We start from the raw sequence: 18,070 nt of genomic DNA on the forward strand, positions 1-18,070 counted from the left end.
GGGTCACCATAATCATAGAATCATAGAGTTGGAAGGGACCCCATATGCCACTGAATCCAATCCTTTGCTTAAAGCAGGATCTCCAGCTAAGTATCCCCAGCAGTGAGCTGTCCACTTCCAACCTCTTTGTTAAGATGTCCAGAGGAAGATATCAATTCATTTGAGATGTGGTGCTGGAGAAGAGTTCTGAGTTTATCTTGGATGGTTTAAAAAGACAAACAAATTGGTCCTCAAACAAATCATGCCTCAACTCTCCTTAGAAGTCAAGATTACTAAACTGAGGCTACCTCACGTAACAAGAAGGTATGACTCACTTGAAAAGATGCTAATGCTTCGTAAGTTAGAAGGCAATAGGAAGAGCACCTTACAAGGTCAATAGACTTAATCAGGGAGGACCCAGCCCTGAGTCTGCAAGACCAGGGCAGAGTTGAAGAGAATAGAGTGTCTTGGGCAGGTCTCATTCATAGGATGTCAGGGTTAGTCAGTTCTGTTCCAAGGACTCAGACAATAGTCTTGGTGAAAGAACCAAAACACTTTATTGCAGACCCAGGACAATAGTGATCAGCCAGTATTTAAGTTGGTACCAAACTTCTCTGCCTGCTTGTCACTATATATAGACTGGAACCACCTATGTAACATTTTGACTTCTGCCTGGTAACTGCAATGCAACCATTTGATTTCTGCCTGGTGACTTTTATGTAATGATTTGATTTCAGCCCAGTAAGGGCTGTCCAACAGTGGAACACACTCCCTTGGAGTGTAGTGGAGTCTCCTTCCTTGGAGATCTTTAAACAGAGGCTGGATGGCCATCTGTCGGGGATGCTTTGATTTGGATTTCCTGCATGGCAGGGGGTTGGACTAGATGGCCCTTGTGGTCTCTTCCAACTCTATGATTCTATAATTCAGTAACTGTACTACAACCTTTTATTTTCCGCCTGGTAACTGTGTAATGTAACTTTGATTTCTGCCTGGAAACTGGAGTATAAACTCCTTCCAATGCCTCATCCTTGACAGGCATTTTCTTGGAAATTGAAACTCGCCTATTTCATATAACACTACAAACACACACACCACAACTAATACAGACTTTATATATACATACTCCAGCTTTGTCCATAATGACAGAACCAAACCCAAGAACCTTTTGGGTTCTGACACAGGGTTACCACTGTTCGAGGTCAATCTGAAGGTAGCTAACAACAGCGACAGAGACCCCCACCACTTTTCTAGGCAATTATTCATTGCCAATCTGCTCTAACTGTCAAAAAGTTCCTTCTAATGTTCAGTCCAAATCTACCTGTAACTTAAAACCATTAGACCTAGTCCTACCCTCTGGGGCAGCAGAGAATAAACCTGTCCCTCCTCTCTTAAAGTGTTTAAAGAAGGAAATCACATCATCCTTCCGTCTTCTCTTCACCAGGCTGAACATGCCCAACTCCCTCAACCTTTCCCCATGTATGTTTTCTTCCCTTACTTCCCTCAGCATGGAAACTATGCTTCTATTAAATCAGGCTGAAACAGCATATGTAGGCACTGACCTCAAGGCACATAACAACAAAGTTGGGAGTGTGAGGCCTGGTTTGTCCTTTGAAGTCTAGTAGTTTGTACAGTTGGACTTCTGTATCCGCAGGTTTGCCATCTGCAGATCTGAGCATCTGTGGATGGCAAGTCCCATTGTCCCCAGTGGTCACGCGTTCATGCAGCTGTGCTAGCGGGTGGGTGCACATTGTGCAGCCATTAGGCAGAATGGAAGTTGGAAGCCCCACATTTTTTTGTATCCATGGAGGGGGGGAGGTTCTGGAATGGATCTCCCATGGATAGGGAGGTCTGACTGTAGTTTAAGGCCTAGCAGTTTGTACTGTATGAGGAGCCAGTCTCATGTAGTGGTCTGAGCCTTGGGATAGGACTTGAGGAAGGAAGGTTCAAATCCCCACTCAGCCATGAAAACCCAATGGGTGATCTTGAGCAAGCCACACTCACTCAACTTTAGAAAAAGACAATGGCAAACCTCTTCTGAGTAAATTTTAACAAGAAACCCTACATAAGGCCACCATAAGTCACCGTCGAATTTAAGGCATCATCATGGACCATCCAGCCTTGTCTTGTTAGTGGGAGTGAAACCAGACAAAAAGAGTGAGGAACTCTTCTGATATCACAAGGTAGATGTCTTTATTTGTGAGGCTCTTTCCACCAACAAGTCCCCAAATTTGCATACTGGAACACCTGTTTCCTTAAGCTGTTTTCCTACAGAGCAAGACTCACCTTCCTGCTATTTTGCTGTTTCTGGCTCCCGTTTTGGGATTTCTTCCTGTTGGCCCTCATCTCTCTGATGCGCTTTCTCTCCTCTTCACTTTCAATTACAGTTGGCCCTTCGCTTTCGTGGGGGTTATGGGTGCAAGAGCCCCATGGAAATAGAATACAAATATGTGGGGGAGGTGGGAGGGGTGCGCATGCACTCTCCTTCCCCCCCCGCCAGTGATGTAGGCCAGCTTCCCTCAGCAATCCTATAGAGGCAGGGGACGGAAGACGACCGTTGCGGGTGCAAACCCCCTGCACACTCCCCTTGTGCTATCGGGGCCATGCGGAGGAAGGCCAGCTATAGCGGGGGGAAGGTTGGGGAGGTTGTGGCACACTTTCCCAGCTGCTCTCTCCTTCCTGGCCTTCCCCCAGGAATAAAGCCACGGAAGGAGGATGTTACGATCTGGTTATTCGATCTCTGGAACTAGCTTCTGCCTCTGCCCTGCTATGACTGACTGATGTATTGGTGACTTTTGGACCGGACTCTGGACTAACTCCTTCATCAACTCCCCTACTGTGCTGTCTTCAGAGAGGTGGCCGGACATCCATCCCACACGCACTCCTAGCCTGGTTCATTACTTGTTATCTTATCTGAAACTGCATGGAGCAAAAGTGTTTTAGATTTCAAACCCACACCCACCCCAGATTTTGCAATATTTGCACACACATAATGAGATATCGTGGAGAGGGAACCCAAATCGACACATGAAATTAAAGTACCTTGTTATACATCTTATACACATAGCCTGTTAAACCATAGCCTGGATAGAAACTTTATGCACAATATTTTTAATAATTTTGTGGTATGAAAAAAAAATTATGTAACCCAACCACCAGAAAGCAAAGCGTCACGTATCTCATCCCCCCATGTGAGATTTTTGGAGTATTTCGGATTTTGAAATTCCAGATAAGGGAAGTCAACATGTTTACAAAAACTTTGCTTCAATTTCTATTCTCTGCACTCCTTTTATTTTAACAAAAACTAAATGCTACTGGATTAACACAATATATTCATTGTTCCTTCACAGGCCCGTAATACCACAGAACTAGAAGCAGCATACAGGCTGCCTATGCATCACAACTGCATGTCTATCTTTCAAAGTTCCACAAAAATAACTTGAAAATAAGGATCACAAGGGAGACATCAACCAGTGACAACACTGTGAATCAGTTCACCCACAATCACATGTCCAGTTTCCAAGGTCCTGTCAGCAACTGGCCAAGTCAGTCTACAGTGTGTTTTAAACAAGATGGAATCTTGGAACAACAAGACAGATTCAACACAAATGGTTGAGCCTGTTTCAGTGGGTGGTAGTCTTAAATCCACAGAAGATATTTGATCTCACTGCAAACAAAGACGCTGAATCGCAAATGAAATTTCTCTCAGCTATGAGTTTTAGTAAGTGACTATCGCTTCTCTTCAAGTAAGAATAAGGGCAAAGAGAAAACAAATTGGCAAAATCACCTTCCAAGGCTCGTAGACTTTCAGGTGGTTTCCCCTCCTGTGCCACACAAGAGTTGAAATCTATAGTCTATTTTGCCACTGCCTAATTCATTGTCCCCAACGAAATGCAATGTGACAAAAAGTGAGCCCCATGCCATGTTTGTGTTGTTGAATAAGTGATGCAGAGCAAACCTAGTTCTGGTGTGATGGATTCAGAGAAAACACATAAGCATTTTGGAGAGCAGCACCTTTGAAGCTGAACTGAAGAGGAATAGATGTTGGTAAGCATGAGGATCTAATTCCTCAAATGCATTGGTGGAGTGGGAACGAGCCCAGTGAGAAGACCTGTATAGCTGACCTATCAGAGGCAATGACAGCAGAGAAATGTCCATAGGAATGCAAAAACATTGTGGTTGTGGAGATAAGAGTGTACAGTTTCAGTTTTACTCTGGTCCTTGGGGGACAAGGCAGGAAGAAGGCATTGTTTTGCCTCATGCCACGAGTTAGTAGGACAAACGAACCATATGACAATGAGCCACTGGGAATGTAGTGTTGTTGGAGTCAAAGAGAAGATGTGATGACACTGGGCTAAAAAAAAGTCCCGTACATGCAGGCTGGGGCTGGGTTAGCTAGTGTTAATTATGGGGCTGTGTATCCCCCCGAAAAAACACACAGCTTTTAAAAACCGACATTCCCACAAGAGGGCAAATGCCAGTCACACAATGCATACACTTTCCACTCCCAACTGGTACCCCATCCACCCGTAGCCATCCCTTTCTCACTTGTGTGGGCAACCCCGTGAATGGGGCAGCCACAAAGTGAACATGACACCCAGCGTGCAGGAAAAGCCAAATTTCGGGGGAAGTAGTCATTTACTGGGCAGACACACGGTATACCTCTCCTTCCCCAACTTTTCCTCTTATACACGCTCTGCAGATTTTGTAACTCCCTCCCCTCTTTTTACTCTGTGGCAAATGTGGGAAGTCGCCCCACCCTCAACGTTCTCTTTTTGAAAAATGACAAACATGTACACTTGGGGCTGGGCCAGAGCTCCAAACATTATGCCGATTAGAAGTTAAAAACTACCCACCCACAAAAAACCCCAAAGAACTTATTGAGGGAGAGAGGGAGAGTGGAGTTATAGTGAGAGGATGGGAATGGAGAGTGCAAATGGGGATAGAGAATCAAATGCCCTCACCACTTTTATACGGGTTAGGAATTGCTCCTCCCCCCAAAAGGCATAACAAATGCTGTCACGCTAGCAGGATAAGGCGGTCAGGCCACTGCCTCACCTATCTTATCCCCCTTGCTGGTGTTTGCTGATTTGGAGGGGCTTAATGACAAAACTGGCCCCAAAGAATCGAGGCCTCCAGCCACCACTTTTTGAGCCAGAAGTGGGGCCTGCGGCAACCGCATGGCTGGCAGGCCCTGATCTGGCCCTTTTCCAAGATGCAAAAAAGAAGCATGCAAAAGACCGTCTCCTTTTTGCACCCTGGAAAGGGTTGCCATAGCCGTACGCTGCTCCACACCCTGGCATGGTGTCATGCATACCTGAGGCCGGAGTTCGGGGAAGGTGTGGGTCATGTTGGACAGTGGCACCCAACTCTTGCCCCCGCCCCCAACCAGGCATTTCAGGCAGGTCTGGTACAGAGACCTAAAAGGTTCAAAGTAATTTGGTCAGTACTGGGCTCGGCATTATTGTGTGTTCATCTTAGTAAAGACCTTCACAAGACAACTCCAAAGGTTTAAGGCAGAAATGGCTACAACAAGTTCCTTCTATCGTACCATAGATCGTTTTAAAAAAAACAACACTTTTAGATTGGGTTTTAAAAATATGATTTTTTAAACATATGATTAGAAAGACACACAACATGAAAGAGAGAAAACAAGAAGGGAGAAATCACAGAACCAACAGAATCAATCAACGAGATTTGGAAGAGGCTCCACAGGGGTCTTACACAGTCAACACCTCATTCTGCCATACAGGAAATCCCATATCAAAGCATTTCCCCATTGACAGATGGCCATCCACCCTCTGTTTTAAAGAGACCTCACCAGGAAGGCAGGCTCCACTACACACTCACGAGTGAAGGGCAGTTTGTTCTATGTCCTAAGGTCAAACAGACTTTCACTGTCCAGGAAAGCTCCTCTCCTACGATGTGGAGATGGAATCTCTGGTTCCTGGGAGCTTGCCATGCCTTTGCTCTCGGGTTCCTAGGTCCCTCTAGAGCAGCAGAAACAAAAAGCTTGGCTGCTACTCCTCAAACATGACCATCCCTGTCGAAATATGTAAACAGGGCTCTCCTAGATTCATCTCTTAGAATCCGTCTCTTCTCACATTAAACATCCCAAGCTCACTCATAAGGGCTTGCATGGTTTCTGAACCCATCACCATTTTCGTAGGCGCCCATCCTTTGGACACCGCTGCCAGTTTCTCCTCAATGTCCTTGCTGACTTGTGGGTGCCCAGAACTGGGACACAATATTGCCAGGTGGGGGCCTGACCAGAGCAGACTATAGTGGCACTCTACTCCCGGATTCGAACTATACTTTATTGATGCAGCCTACAATCGCATTGGCCTTTTTAGCGCGCGTCACACTGTTGACTCGGTTCAATTAGGTCTACTTGGATCCATGTCCAAAACTAAGCTTGTCTGGCCTCACATTGACACCTTCATTGAAAGGGATTTACGATCATGCAGTCAGTCATTCCCCTATCCGGGGGGGGGGGGACTGGACTTGAAACTCTCCTTGTATAAAATGTACTTTCATGCGACAGCTAAGCAGTAAAGCCTTCTGCATTCACTGAAAACAACAGTTGGTTAATATTTGCTTTTCCCTCATTGTAAATATGAACAGGGTGAGTATTATTTGTACCTTCTCTCCCAACTTTGTCAGAAGGAATAACACCAATGAACCACATTAACTGGGGAAGCTTCACCCATTTCCCTTATTGGAAAGAGTACTTTGGTTTCCTTTTTAAGGCTTTTATGTTTTTAACTTGGTATTTTAAAGACTTTTTGTTGTTTTTTATATTCACGTAGTAGTGTTTCTGATGGATATCTGCCATGATAAAAGCAATGTGGTGTTTTAATTCTGCTTTTAATTGTTGTCCTTAAGGCAAGGTGGGCAAGATACACAGACACACATTCATATAATATATTATTATACATAACATACAGATATGTGATATAATAATAATAATAATTGGTATACAGATATAACTAGGGTTGCCACAATAGTGGACAATTATGGCAGCCCTAGATATAAGAGCCAACACAATGCAGTGGTTTGTTGGAGTACAGACTCTGTGGACCAGGCTTTGGATCCTGGCTTGGGCACAGAAACCCAGTGGCTGCTGCCTTTGGCCAAAGTCACACTCTCTCAGCCTCCTCAGGGGAAGGCGATGGCAATCTTGCCAAGGAAGCGCCTTAGGGGCCCCATAAACTGAAGGCACACGACAAAACCATTGGCCCACCCAAGAACGGACCCAGTATCCCTTGCTCAAGCGTGGCCCCGGGTGCGAATCCTGCTCTCCTCCCCAGACCCTCCAAACCCTCTCTCCTCCTCCTCGCAGGGTGGACCCAGGCCAGACCCATAAGGATAAGAAGCAAAGGAGGCCACTCACTCCCAGCCTCCGGAGGGAAAAGGGCCACTCCGAGGAGCGGCAGGAGAAGGACAGTCCTCCTCCTGAGGCGCCACACCAGCGCCATCCGCACTCGGCTCTGAGGGAGGCACCAACCTCCCTCTCGGTTTTGAGACCAGAGTGTAAGGGGAGGGGAGAAAGCTCCCCATTGTCCGACCGGGAAACCATTCCACCAATAGGAGTTAAGCGTTCTGATGGCGTCAGTGGTTACTGGGTAGACCCAAGTCAGACTTGGTGTTGCCCTCTGCTGGAGCAACGCAGCAGGTCAAGTGCTTTCCCAGAAATCATGCAAACTGCTGAGAAAACAGAAGTTCCCTCCCCGCCATTCTTGTACACACAACACACACAAAACACACAACCTTGAAACGGCTCTACATTTTTTTTTATTCCAGGCTTACAATCATAGAGTTGGAAGAGACTGCAAGGGCCATCCAGTCCAACCCGTTCTGCCATGCAGGAAATCTCAATCAAAGCATCCCAGACAGATGGCCATCCAGCCTCTGCTTAAAGACCTCTAAGGAGACTCCACTACACTTCAAGTAAGGAGTGTGTTTCACTGTCAAACAGCCCTTACTCTCAGGAAGTTCTTCCTAATGTTGAGCTGGAATCTCTTTTCCTGTAGCTTGTATCCATTGCTCTGGGTCCTTGTCACTGGAGCAGCAAAAAACAAGCTTGCTCCACCCTTGATATGACACCGCTTCAAATATTTAAGCCATTAAACATTATTATTGTGTCATCTCTTAACCTTCTCTTTCCCAAGACTCCATATATTTCTGGCAAAATCATTCTGAGAAACCCTTTGGCAATTAAAAACAAAGCAAAACTCAGACAATATGATGACATGCTGCAGTGACTCTCAACCTTTGATCCTCCAGTTGCTTTAGACTTCAGTTCTCAGAAACAGCTGCCAGTATGGCATGTGGCAATGGATTACGGGTTGAAGTACAATACACCTGTAGAATCCAAGATTGAAATCCCATTTTACTGTAACAACTGATGTAGAAATGAATTGGATTAGTGTATCTTTCCACGGTGGTGGGATTGCATGCTCCTGCAAGGCAAGAAGCCATGCTGATAGTAGCAGTGCTGCCAGCAGGTCGTTTCCAACTCATGACAAATCTTTCAAGGGGTTTTCTTTGCAAGATTTGTCCAGAGGGGTTTTCCCTTTGTCTTCCTCTGAGGCTGAGAGGGTGGGACTTGGCCAAAGTCACCCAGTGGGTTTCTATGGCTGAGTGGGGATTTGAACTCTGGTCAAATATTGGTGATATTCCAATGCTCAGATCACTATGCCATGCTGGTATGCCTAGTAGTGGATATAACTGTACATAAATAACTATATACTCTTCCCCTGTTAAAGATGAAATGCCACTGCCTGCTTTCCTGTGCATACAAGCTTTCTCAGTTGGGAAATGCTGCTCACATGTCACATCCTGTTCGGTTAGAAACAGAGTTTGCAACAACTCTCTTGTATGATATGACAACCAGTTGTGATCATAAACAGGATAAAGAGGTTTTAAAAGCCACGATAAGTTTTTACATTTTTGTTATTTTTGCTACTAAGTCAGAAAGCAACCTTAAAGGAATCCAGTGTGGAAAAATAAAATCAGGATTTGACAGGCTAGCGTATAGGCATCCATCTCTTGCTCTCCCTGCCAATCACATAGAAATGGTGTCAGTCTACTCGCTGTCCCCCACATATGAACTCCAAAGATCATCTTAATATATTGCTTCATCAGATAAACCAAAAAGTCTTGTAATAACATGGTACATATAGCTTTTCCTGAAACAACTAACCAAAGTCTAACAACAAAGTCACTCAAGTTCTCCAAAAAAGCAGGGATGGCCAGACGAAGAAGGGGTCAGTCTTGGCATGGAAAATGGGGAAAACAAACCTCGGCACTCTCTCTCTCTCTCTCTCTTCCCTTTGTAACCGGGCTGCAAAATGCAGATATTTCTTCCTGCCCAGTATGTTAGCCAAAAATGAACAAGAAGCCAGAGGATTTTAAAAGCAGGAACAAAACTTTATTTGGTTTTGCAAAATCAAAGCAAGTGACCAAGCAAGAGCCCATACTCTCGATTTGCATGGTGCAGAAAAGCAGCTTCTTATCTCTTTTATACTCATGGCAAACTCATCTTACATCATCCACCATATTTTGAATCACACTGCAAATATCACCAAGGAGATTATACCCATTATATTAATCCAAAATATATTCATTATATAATGCTAAATAAGTCATAGAAAGAATCACAGGATGCATCATCCTAGAACAAAAATAATTCCACTGATGTCTTCAGACAGAATTAGCCTATGGACATCCTATACCTTACATCCGTTCCTTGTGTTAGACAAAGAGTTCTTCAATCTCTAATTTAAGCTATTTTTGAATTCTAACCATTAAATATATAGGAATGATTTCTCAACATTAATTTCCCCAAATCTTGCGGTTTCACCTTTACCAAAAGCATCTCTAAAGCTTGCAAAACAGTGTACAGACCTTTCTCCCTCTCTCTGCCCTTCAGCTCATGGCTTTCAAAAGGGGGTACAGACCTTTCTCTTTCTCTCTGCCCTTCACCCCCAGGATTTCTAAAGCTCATGGCTTGCAAAACGGGGTACAACTCTGGGCATACTCTCCCTCTCTGTCCCTTGCCTCAGCAGCTGTTTGTTAGCTCTGGCTGTATAGAGTTTTGGCCACACTAGGCAGCATCTTATGAGCATCCCTACTGCAGAAATAATCCACTTTGACACCACTTTAACTGCCATAGCTCAATGCTATGGAATTATGGGAATGGTAGTTTATTGGGCTGGAGGTTCTGGTGCCCCAACAAACTATAATTCCTATAATTCCATAGCATTGAGCCATGCCATTTAAAGTGGTGTCAAAGCAGATTATTTCTGCAGTGTGGATGCAGCCTTGGAGACATTTTTAAAAAAGCAAGTCACCTCAAACCCAGCTCTATGCAATCAAAATAGTTCTATAAATGTTCATTAATAAAAGCCAGTGAAGAAATTGTCACAGGGCACAGCAGAATTCAGTACTTCGATGGATGGGCTCTTCATCCTCTTACATGGTAGAATGACCACTTATTCTGGAAGAAAAAAAACCACTGAAATGCTTTAGAATCAGGTCAAGATCATGAAACCCCAAGAATTTAATCCAGGGCAAAGGTGAGATGGGGAAGAGGAACTTGGAGTGTGCACTAGAGGACTTTGAAGGGGTGAATGTCCTTCACAGATTATAACACAAATAGACTCCATGTCTTCTTGCCAAATAGAGAACTTCATCATGAAAGCTGAGTATGACACACAAAGGAGCACTCCATAAATTCCAAAGACTGCTTCAGGGTGAGCCAGGACAAGATCTCAAAACATGAACAGGTTGGGCCTCCCTTATCTGAAATGTTTGGGACCAGAAGTGTTTAGGATTTTTTCAGATTTTGGAATATTTGAATACACATAATGAGGTAACTTGGGAGATGGTAATTTATTTATATTTCATATGCACCTTATACACATAGCCTGATGATAACTTTATACATAATACATTAAACATAATTTTGTGCATGAAACAAAGTTTGTATACACTAGGCCACCAGAAAGCGAAAGTGTTACTATCTCAGTCGCCCATGTGGGCAATTTTGGAGGATTTCAGGCTTCTGGATAAGGGATGCTCAACCTGGACAAAGAGATAAGGTAAAATGCTGACTTCAACCAGAGAGTCCAGGATTAGGAGATGGAATAGTTTATTTGCTGCATAATCTAAAGTGCACAAAAAAGTATGGTGTTTAGCATGGAGGCTGCTTTCTTTCCTAGCAAAATGAAGTGAGCAAGCAGGGAAAGAAAGGGCTTCTCTTCTTATGGAAGGCACCTTCTTCCCCTAGAAAATGACTGACTCTCTCACTGCCACAATTTTCTTTTCCTTGAAATGCCAAGTGCCCAAGATGGAAGTGGCACAGCCTTGTCCAGCAAGAAAAGCAGAGCAGAACAGCCCACTGGCTGGAGTGGTACAGGGCCAGGCAGACAGTATGGCAAGTATCTTGAATACCACAGAAAAAAGACAGACACATCTCAAGATGTTGGAAGATGGTTTTTGGCAACTAATGCAAAATATTTTAACCCATAAAGCCTTTTTCCTGAGGATTTTATTGGATGTCCTCCAAGTATCATGAATGCCCATGTTCCCACTGCCACAGCACCCTTCTCCTCTCTCTCTGAACTCCTCTCTCTTCAACTGCTGAGATGGCCAGCATAAAGTTGGGAGAAAGAGCGTGCCCCCAAATAAAGACTAGATATTGGATCTGTCTCAAGGCCTAACCCTCTTGTTCCCACCACCACACACACACACCATTTACCTTATTTGGGATTACTGGATTGGTGCAGTGCTCCCTGAAAGAGAAGGAAAACTGTGTTAGCCTCTCTTTAAATGGCACATATGACTGAGAGTTCCATTATAAGGAGGGGAAGGTGTCAGTAGTCTGGAGATGGGACCAAGAGGCCTCTTTGTGGGGTTGTTCGGATGGTGAAAATAATCCTGGCAAAATGTGGGTTGAAGCTCTGTTGTTCACATGCATTTTGAAGTAAGTTTTTTGTTGGGGCGGGGGGCTGCCAAACACCCCACTTAACCTGGGATAATCAATCTCATTTTTTTCTCCCTGGGTTTTCCTAAAAGATTCACATTGTCAGCTGTGTGAATAATCAATGCAAATAGACACGGGATAAAATTCTGCATGCTTTGAATGTGTTTCGCATACATCTGCATCATTGACTCCGTCTTTATTTGCGTGTTGGCATGTGTGAGCAATAAAACTCACAGAGATACATACAGATACGGTTCCATAGTGTGAACAACAAACCCAGAATGCATGAGTGAGATTATTTACATAGTCGTGCTAAAAAAAAATAAAGTCTGATAAGGGCCCTTATCAGACGAGTCTGGAAACTGGGGGTCTTCTGCACTGGGCGGTTCGAATTCACGTTATTTCGCACAATACCATCATACCAGCATTCGAATGGCCCAATCCGCACTCACGTGAATGCGCGAGCTGCCGAATGAATGCATACTGGCTCCTCTTTTTGGAGCATGTTGGCCAGTGCGCTGATAAGGGGATTGGCAATATCCTGGATTGGGGCTCTGTTCGATCTCAGTGCGAATGGTCTTTGTGTGATACCCAGTCCTGAATTCCATCGCAAGACCCCCAGATTCCAATTTTTACTTCCAGTGGGTCTTTCCTCTTGCGGTTCCAGGGAAGCGGGGGGGGGGGGGTTTCCAGCGGCCTCCTCCTCCTCCTCCCGGCTTGGGCGACAGAGGAGGAGGAGGAGGCCGTTGGAACGGCGGCGATCGCCGCGCTTCTAGCGGCCCGCGCCTTTCTCTGCCTGTGATGCAGCCCGGGCTGGATCCCAAGCCGGGAGGAGGAGGAGGAAAAAAGCATCCCCATTTCCATCCGCCTCTTTGACAGCCGCTGAACTGCTCCTCCCCCCCACCCCAGAATACCTCTCACACACTCACACACACACACGCCAGAACCGGGCATGCTAATTTGTTAGTAAGGGAAGGTCATGGTAACGTTAAAACCAAGCAGGAATGTAGAGGGGAAACAGAGAGGAATGTAGAGGGGGCACGTTGTAACGCGATTGTTAATGTGCATGAGCTGGCTCTCCAGCTGTTTACCGGGCTGTCATGACGTGACCTCCCCTTTCACCCCGGAAGCGTTTAAGGTCGCAACCCATGCAGGGCACCACTGAGCTGGTGCGAGGGGCCGATATGAATCGGCCAATCTCATGTTGAGCACCGGTGTGACAAAACATTCTTCGCACTGAATGCACTTCGCGCGATGCAGATTGGCCAATTTGATCATGCCAATGCGGAGGGACTCCCAGGTATGATGGTATTGTGCGAAATAACGTGAATTCGACCGCCCAGTGCAGAAGACCCCCAGTTCCAGGCTCATCTGAAGGGCCCCAGTTTGGGAGGGGGCAGCATTGTTATCAAGCAGTGTGTCCATACTGGAAGGGTATGGATCAGAGAATATATGACTTAGAAGTGTAATCTTTCTGTGTGTATGTCCTTTTCTCTTGCAATTCAAGAGAATTCTTGCGGTTCACTTCACACTTACTTCTCCCAAGTGCTGTTGGACCCTTGGTCACTTTCTAAAAAAAGGAGAGAAAAGACAAGGATTCAGTTCTTTGAGCAAGAAAGGGTTGGGTGTTAGATGTTTTTCCTCCTTTTCTCAGGACATATGTTTTGCATATGCACAATCACACACAAACCAGAATTATCTGTAATCACAACTGCTTTAGCCACAAAAATATGCATAAAAATGTGGTGCCTTGCTGTTTTCAATGCTCAACATAAAAGAGTGTTTGAATTCTCTCTGGCCCGTTACAGACGGACACCCTAGCATGGACTCAGTCCGTGCTAGGTTAGAAAGGGCATCTCTTCCAGATGCCCTAACCCTATCACGGACTGAGTCCATAAACAAATGGCGGCGGGGCCGTCCACACGGCTGCCGCCATTTTGATGTAGCGGACGCTCTGTGTCTGCACATCGCACCCCAGAGTGCGCTGCAAGTGCGCCCTTCGGCACTTGCGGCGTCGCTCCAGGGCCCAGGAAAGAGCGTGATTTTCGCGCTCCTTCTGTGCAGCGTCCGGGAACTGCATCGTTTGGCTGCTGCAGTTCCCAGACGCTGCAACCGGCGGCGGCGGCAGACCGCCGCTTCTCGGCAGTCTGTAACACACCTCTCTCTTCTTTTCTCTCTCAGCACTTTGCAATAAGAACAAACGGAATCTGAACAAGTGAAACATACTTCTATCCACCGCAGCAATTTTCACTGGAATCTCCATCCTTTGTTAATTGCCCTTTGACGGTGTCTCTTTCACCTATGTCTCTTATCACACGGGCGGGGGGGGGGGGATTGTGGACATTAAAAGTGATTAACCTGAGAAATCATGTAATTGACATTAAAATGGATTAAAATGAGATTAACACAAGAGCTATTGTCCTAAGAATAACCAGGAAATAACTAGGCAATAAACAGCAAAAAAGTTCATAGAAAAATCCCATGAATGATTTGCTGCTGTTTCTTGACTGGTTATTCATGGGTTAATGGCACTTTAATCACATTCACTTCAATGTATGTGAAAACCATTCTGCAATTGCAGGATTATCATGGGTTAATCACTATGAAATGATGAGGGTTGTCTACCTGTCCCACCACTGCCACTTGATATGAGGACCTCCTGTGTTGCCTCAACTCTGGCACAAATGTGGTAATGCTCTGTGGTTCTTGTGTGAGACTGTCTAATCTCCCCAGTGGATAACCCTGATTTAATTGCTGCCACCACATAGACTGTGATTGATTTAGGCATTCCAAACTTTTATGTAGCATTCCCACAGCACAAGTGTATAATACACAAAAATGAATAAAAATAATTAATCAACAGAATCTTTCTAGGAAAGGTGGAACAGGTTGAGAAAAATCCAGTCCCTAAGGGCAAACAGAAATTAATTGGCACATTTCAGTTGTCTCTGTGAAAAGCCTGAATCCAGCAGACATTGGCTGTAACTCCATCACCACCATAACTAAGAGATTTCTCCAAGGTTGTAGCAAAGCTGATTAGATCAATAATGGCCTATGGACATAGAGCTGTGCCCCAAGCCCTTTTACCTGTAGCTTGCAAGGTCAGTCAAAAAGACAACATGGGTCCCAGAACAGATAAGCTGGAAATTTCTCTGGAAGCTAAGATGACTAAACTGAGGGTGCAATACTTTAGTCATATCATGAAGGCATGACTCATTGGAAAAACCAACAATGCTAGGAAAGTTGGGGCGGTGGAGTAGAAAGAGAGGAAGGCCACTGTAGATCATTGGTCCCCACTTATTCTGGCTAACAGCCTCTTTGTCTTGGGCAACACCCTAGCACCCCATCCAATGCATATTCTAATGTTAGATTTACTGCTGTTCTGCAAATTCAAATAACCAGGTCACTTCACACCTGGTCACTCTGGGAGCAGCAAACAAGACAGCCTCTCACCCATGTCACCCCTACAAAAAAACCAGTGCAGGCAAAATGCCTCTTGGGCGCTGCTCAGATGTTGCTCCAAGGCAACCAGGTGCAATGGGAGAAACGTCTCTCTGGTGGAGTGTGCTTAATGTTTCTTTGTTGGAGCAGAGGGGGTGCAGCAGGTTGTTGCTGTATTGGGTGTTTAGAGGCCACACGCCCTTGGACTGGAGACTGGTGCAGATGGGGAAATGAAAGCTAACGGCGGGAGCCGCTCCAGATGAAAGGCTCTTTCCAAGAATTGAACCCAGATACTCCTCCCTCTCCACTAGACATGTTTCCCCCACACGCTTCAGTTGTCCTCCCTCCTTACATATACAAATACACAAACATTGCTTCTGTCTATTACCTCTTCTCTTAGCCTGTGTTGACAAAAGAAAACAGGAACAGCAGAGTAGCTCAAAATGCCAGCCAAGTTCCAGCAAAGCTCAAAAGTTTAAGCAGGACCCCCATTTGAAGCTCTTTTTGCACCACTTCTCCCCCTTGCCATGTGCTCCAACTTCTTGCTCCAGTCATCAACCTGCCCCCAATGAAGCCACTCTGGCCACAGAAGCAAGTCCTGTATCTAAGCCTCACGAGTTTCCCACTGCCACTGAGCTTGTGTGGGCAGATGAAGAACAGGAAAACACCACTGCATGAAACATCAGCGACGCTGCGGTTTTGATATTAAGGGCCCTGAAAAGAGGTTTTATGTAATTGTCATCCACCAAGGGCCTAAAGGCTGTTAGTTCTGCTTGTTTTCTGCACAACATTACTTTGACTGAAGGTCCTTCTGCACTCCCTTTTCTCTCACCTGCCTGTCTGCCTGCTTCCCTTGTTCCTTTCTCTGCCCCCGGATCTTTCCACTGTCCTTGTGGGGGTGTACCACCCACTTGGAACCTGTGCTAGTGGATAGACTCTATTAAGGTTGTCACGGGTATGGAATTTAAAGGAACAAGCAGAGCAGTGAAGTCTTGGAGATGTTTCTCCACAGGGTCCTATGGGGAGAATGGGGGAAACAAAAAACATCTCTCCTATTCCCAGAGAGAGGAGAAGGACCAAAGCCAAGAAGAGACGGGGCTGAGAAAATGTAGAGAAAGGTCTAGTGTATAGCCTCAAAGTGGCAGCATTCAGTGATTCTCAGTATACTTGCTTCCTTTATGTCTAGGCAGCAAGCTTACAGTTCCTTGGAGTTGAATGCAACCAATGAAAAAACTGCAACCAGGGGTGGTGGGATTTTCAAAGGATGTTCATAACTCAAGATTCAGGAGCAGGACTCTCCTTCTCTGCTTGAACTGCTTCTGTGCTGCCTTGGACTCAGATGCCATACAAATCTTATTATCAAACAAATAAAAGACAGCTCCACCTCTTAGCTCATTCTGTATATTACTTCTGGGGCGAGTGTCTCTCTTTGGAACTACATCAGGAAATGCCAGACTGGCTGAAAACAATACATGGACCTATGCTTCCTAGGCTGTTATTTATGTAGGGGCTGGGCCGCTGAGTTCAGTGTCAGAGGCTCCACTGCAGTTCCAAGAACAGCCTAACAATTGGACACATAGGTCACATGTCTCAACTAATCCACCTGCATCCTCATCCCCACTCCCAGCTTGACCCCTCTTAGAGAAAATATGCAAAGGAGAGGTTTCATTCACCTGAGGCTGATTTGTAGCCATCTCGACTTCTCTGCAGAGACAGAATTAGGAAGTTAGAACTACCCTCAGAGTCTAGAAAGCAATGCCAAATCACAAAAAGTCAACACGGGTTTCAGAGAAACAAGTCATGCCAGACAAACGTGATCTCTTTTTTATATAAAATTACCAGCTTGTTAGACGAAGGAATGCTGTGGATGTAGTATACAGTATCCTATTCAGTAAGGCCTTTGACAAAGTTCCCCATGTATTCTTGCAAACAAGCTTGTAGATGTGGACTAGACAAGGCAATTGTTACCTGGATTTTTAATTGGTTGACTGGTCGAACCCAAAGGGAGCTCAATAATGGCTCCTTTTCATCCTGGAGAGAAGTGACCAGTGGGGTCCCACAGGCTCTGTCCTGGGCCCAGTGCTATTCAACTCTTTATCAATGACTTGGAGGACAAAATTGGGGGCATACTCATCAAATTTGCAGATGCACCAAAATTAGGAGGATTAGCTAATACAACCCCGAAGACAGCTCAACATTCAAATGATCTGAATAGACTAAGAAAACTGGGCCATAGCTAACAAAATGAAATTTACACAGAGAAATGTAAGTACTGCACTTCGGGGTGGAAAAATGAATGCACAGATATAGGATACCTGGCTGAATGAAACTACAGTGAAAGGGATCTAGGAGTCCAAGTAGACCATAAGTTGAACATGAGTCAACAGTGCAATGTGGCAGCTAACAAGGCCATGCGATTTTAGGCCTGCATAATAAAAGTATAGTGTCTAGATCAAGGGAAGCAATAGTGCCACTCTATTCTGCTTTGGTAAGACCCCACCTGGAATATTTGTCCCGTTTTGGGCACCCACAATTCAAAAAGGACATTGAGAAAAATGGAGCGTGTCCAAAGGAGGGCGACTAAGAAGGTGAAGGGTCTGGAAACCATGGCCTCTGAGGAACGACTTAGGGAGCTGGGGATGTTAGCCTGGAGAAAAGAAGGTT

At 45.2% G+C, this 18,070-nt stretch overlaps 1 protein-coding gene and 1 long non-coding RNA gene across 2 annotated transcripts in view; both read right to left on the reverse strand.

Moving 5' to 3' along the window:
* Positions 1–7,500, reverse strand: part of LOC121923946 (major histocompatibility complex class I-related gene protein-like) — a 23,047-nt gene extending 15,547 nt beyond the window's left edge. Inside the window, exon 1 of the mRNA XM_042454907.1 lies at positions 7,370–7,500. Within this exon, the coding sequence (XP_042310841.1) occupies positions 7,370–7,454 (85 nt within the window). The 5' untranslated portion in view covers positions 7,455–7,500. The remainder of the gene's footprint in view (positions 1–7,369) is intronic.
* A 1,887-nt stretch (positions 7,501–9,387) lies between these two features.
* Positions 9,388–17,167, reverse strand: LOC121922884. Its single transcript, XR_006102248.1, has 4 exons — positions 17,080–17,167; positions 13,502–13,535; positions 11,741–11,774; positions 9,388–10,477 (listed from the first exon to the last, which is right to left on the reverse strand). It is a non-coding gene; the product is annotated as an uncharacterized LOC121922884 (long non-coding RNA).
* Positions 17,168–18,070: the final 903 nt, after the last annotated feature.

The sequence above is a fragment of the Sceloporus undulatus genome, chromosome 2 (genome assembly GCF_019175285.1).
Source record: "Sceloporus undulatus isolate JIND9_A2432 ecotype Alabama chromosome 2, SceUnd_v1.1, whole genome shotgun sequence".
Lineage (NCBI taxonomy): Eukaryota > Metazoa > Chordata > Lepidosauria > Squamata > Phrynosomatidae > Sceloporus > Sceloporus undulatus.